At 42.2% G+C, this 1998-nt stretch overlaps 1 protein-coding gene across 1 annotated transcript in view; it reads right to left on the bottom strand.

The window, feature by feature from the left end:
- The window catches only part of acvr2ab (activin A receptor type 2Ab), a 21924-nt gene that overhangs the window by 4785 nt on the left and 15141 nt on the right, over nt 1–1998 (bottom strand). Inside the window, exons 6-9 of the mRNA XM_035677927.1 lie at nt 1336–1481; nt 1132–1246; nt 350–488; nt 126–256 (exon numbers count right to left, since the gene is read on the bottom strand). Coding sequence (XP_035533820.1) covers nt 126–256; nt 350–488; nt 1132–1246; nt 1336–1481 — 531 coding nt within the window. The remainder of the gene's footprint in view (nt 1–125; nt 257–349; nt 489–1131; nt 1247–1335; nt 1482–1998) is intronic.

Here is a 1998-nt window from a genome sequence, read left to right as displayed (position 1 = left end):
ACTATATTTACTGTTTTTTTTTTACTGTATTTAAATTTTTTTTTTACTATATTTACTGTTTTTTTTTACTATATGATCACCCAGTTTCATAACAGCTCAACTAACAGCGACGTCTGACTGCTCACCGCGTGTTTCTGCCAGCAGTCTCGCAGGCAGGGCCTCAGTTTCTTATGAACGACAACCTCCTGCATGTCCTCCAGAGACGGATGCTGACCCACCTCTTCCTCAAACGGAAGCATGTACTCATCCACTGGACCTGTTAACACACAACCACGTCCGAAATTAGAACAAACAAAACAACAACAAATTGATTGCAGGGTTTTTTTTTTAAACAATGCATCAGACTCACCGTCAGCGGCCGTGCACCGCGCCGCGAGCTCCCAGAGGACGAGGCCGAAGGCGTACATGTCGATACGGAGGAAGGAGTCTCGCTGAAAGTTGATGGCGCCCTCCAGGACTTCAGGAGCCATGTAGCGCCTCGTTCCCACCTATAGGTTCAAAGGGGAACAGCTCGAGAGGTCAAAAGCAGAAACAAGAACAGAAATTCAAGCACAAGCAAGGAAGCAGAAGTCATGACGCAGCTCACAGATGGCTGAGAAGGGGAAAAGTAACGCTTGCCATCGAGGGGTGTTGGTTGCTTAGTTGGCAGATACGTCAAACCAAAACAGTGAATCAGTTCATGTGACATGAATTCAGAATGCTTTTGTTTTTTAAACAATAAAAATATTAAAATAAATGCAAGCTTGTGTGAGTTTGACTCTTTTTTGACTCAAACTGACACAAAACAGATGAGATTTAACTGAGGGGAGAAGATCTGAAGAACTGATCTAATCTGTGATCACTACAGATATTTAAACTGTTGAGCAGTATTTTCTGGACCTCCCAGTACGTCCCCATTACTACATTGTTGGCCCACACTGCCACCTGTAGGCGCTGTCAGGTATTTTCACAAATCACTACTGATAATAGTGACCCAGTAACATTCCCAACAGTACACAGACTCAAAACAGGACATTAAAAGTGCCATTACAACCAATTTCCAATGTTTGAGCAGCTCCCAACTGAAATCAGCAGGAAACATAATGAAGTGAACGAGAAGTGATTATTTGAACCTGTAACTGTAAACTGTACCTGTCCATGTGTGTCTCCCGCTGATTTTCCCGTTTCAAACTGCAGGGCAAGGCCAAAGTCAGCTATGCAGGCTGTCAGGTTACTCTTCAACAGCACATTCTTACTCTTAATGTCCCTAAGAGACAAAAAGAAACAAGGAAAATAAGAATGCAGAACTCCTGCAAACAGAACCAAAGCATGTCAAAAGATATTCAGACAGAGCACCTGTGAGCGATGGAGGGCTTGTGTCCGTCCTTGTGTCCCGGGATGTCTTCATGGAGGTAGGCCAGGCCGCGGGCTGCTGTCTGAGTGATGTGGCAGAGCTCGTTCCACGACACCACGTTGGCCTTCAGGTAGTCTGTCAGCGAACCCTGAGGGAAAATGGGGTAAGGAAAAACAAAACAAAAAAAAGGGTAAATTTTCCGAAATACATTTTTAATAACCCTGGCAGGCTTTAAGCTCAGCCAGCCAGCTACGACTGGATAGACGGAATAAATGGAAGATTTATCAGTCCAAGAATAAAATAAAAACAGTAAGGGATGGCTCCAAAACACCACAAAGCTGTTCTGGCAAAACAGTTTGAGTCTAAATTGAATCTGACACTTTAATACAAAAGATTATTCTGATAGAGGATAAAACAAATGAAAAAATAAAAACCTTTTTCTGTATTTATTTGTTATTTTTAATCACTTCTACAGATGTGTGTGATTCAAACAATAAAACCAAAGAACTGCAAAAATAAATAACGCTAAATAACAGTATCAGCGATGGCTGGAGTGGGTAACGTTTCCATGGGAACAGCAATATGCCTAATGGATAGAAATTCACTGATGCTTGTGGGTAGTATTTCACCAGGGACTCTGTAAGAAGATTATTTCTTTACAACAC

Source organism: Morone saxatilis, unplaced genomic scaffold (assembly GCF_004916995.1).
Source record: "Morone saxatilis isolate NCDOM2014 unplaced genomic scaffold, NCSU_SB_2.0 Contig6, whole genome shotgun sequence".
Taxonomy (NCBI): Eukaryota; Metazoa; Chordata; class Actinopteri; family Moronidae; genus Morone; species Morone saxatilis.
The sequence above is the reverse complement of the archived record's forward strand: the minus strand, read 5'-3'. Positions and strand labels throughout refer to the sequence as shown.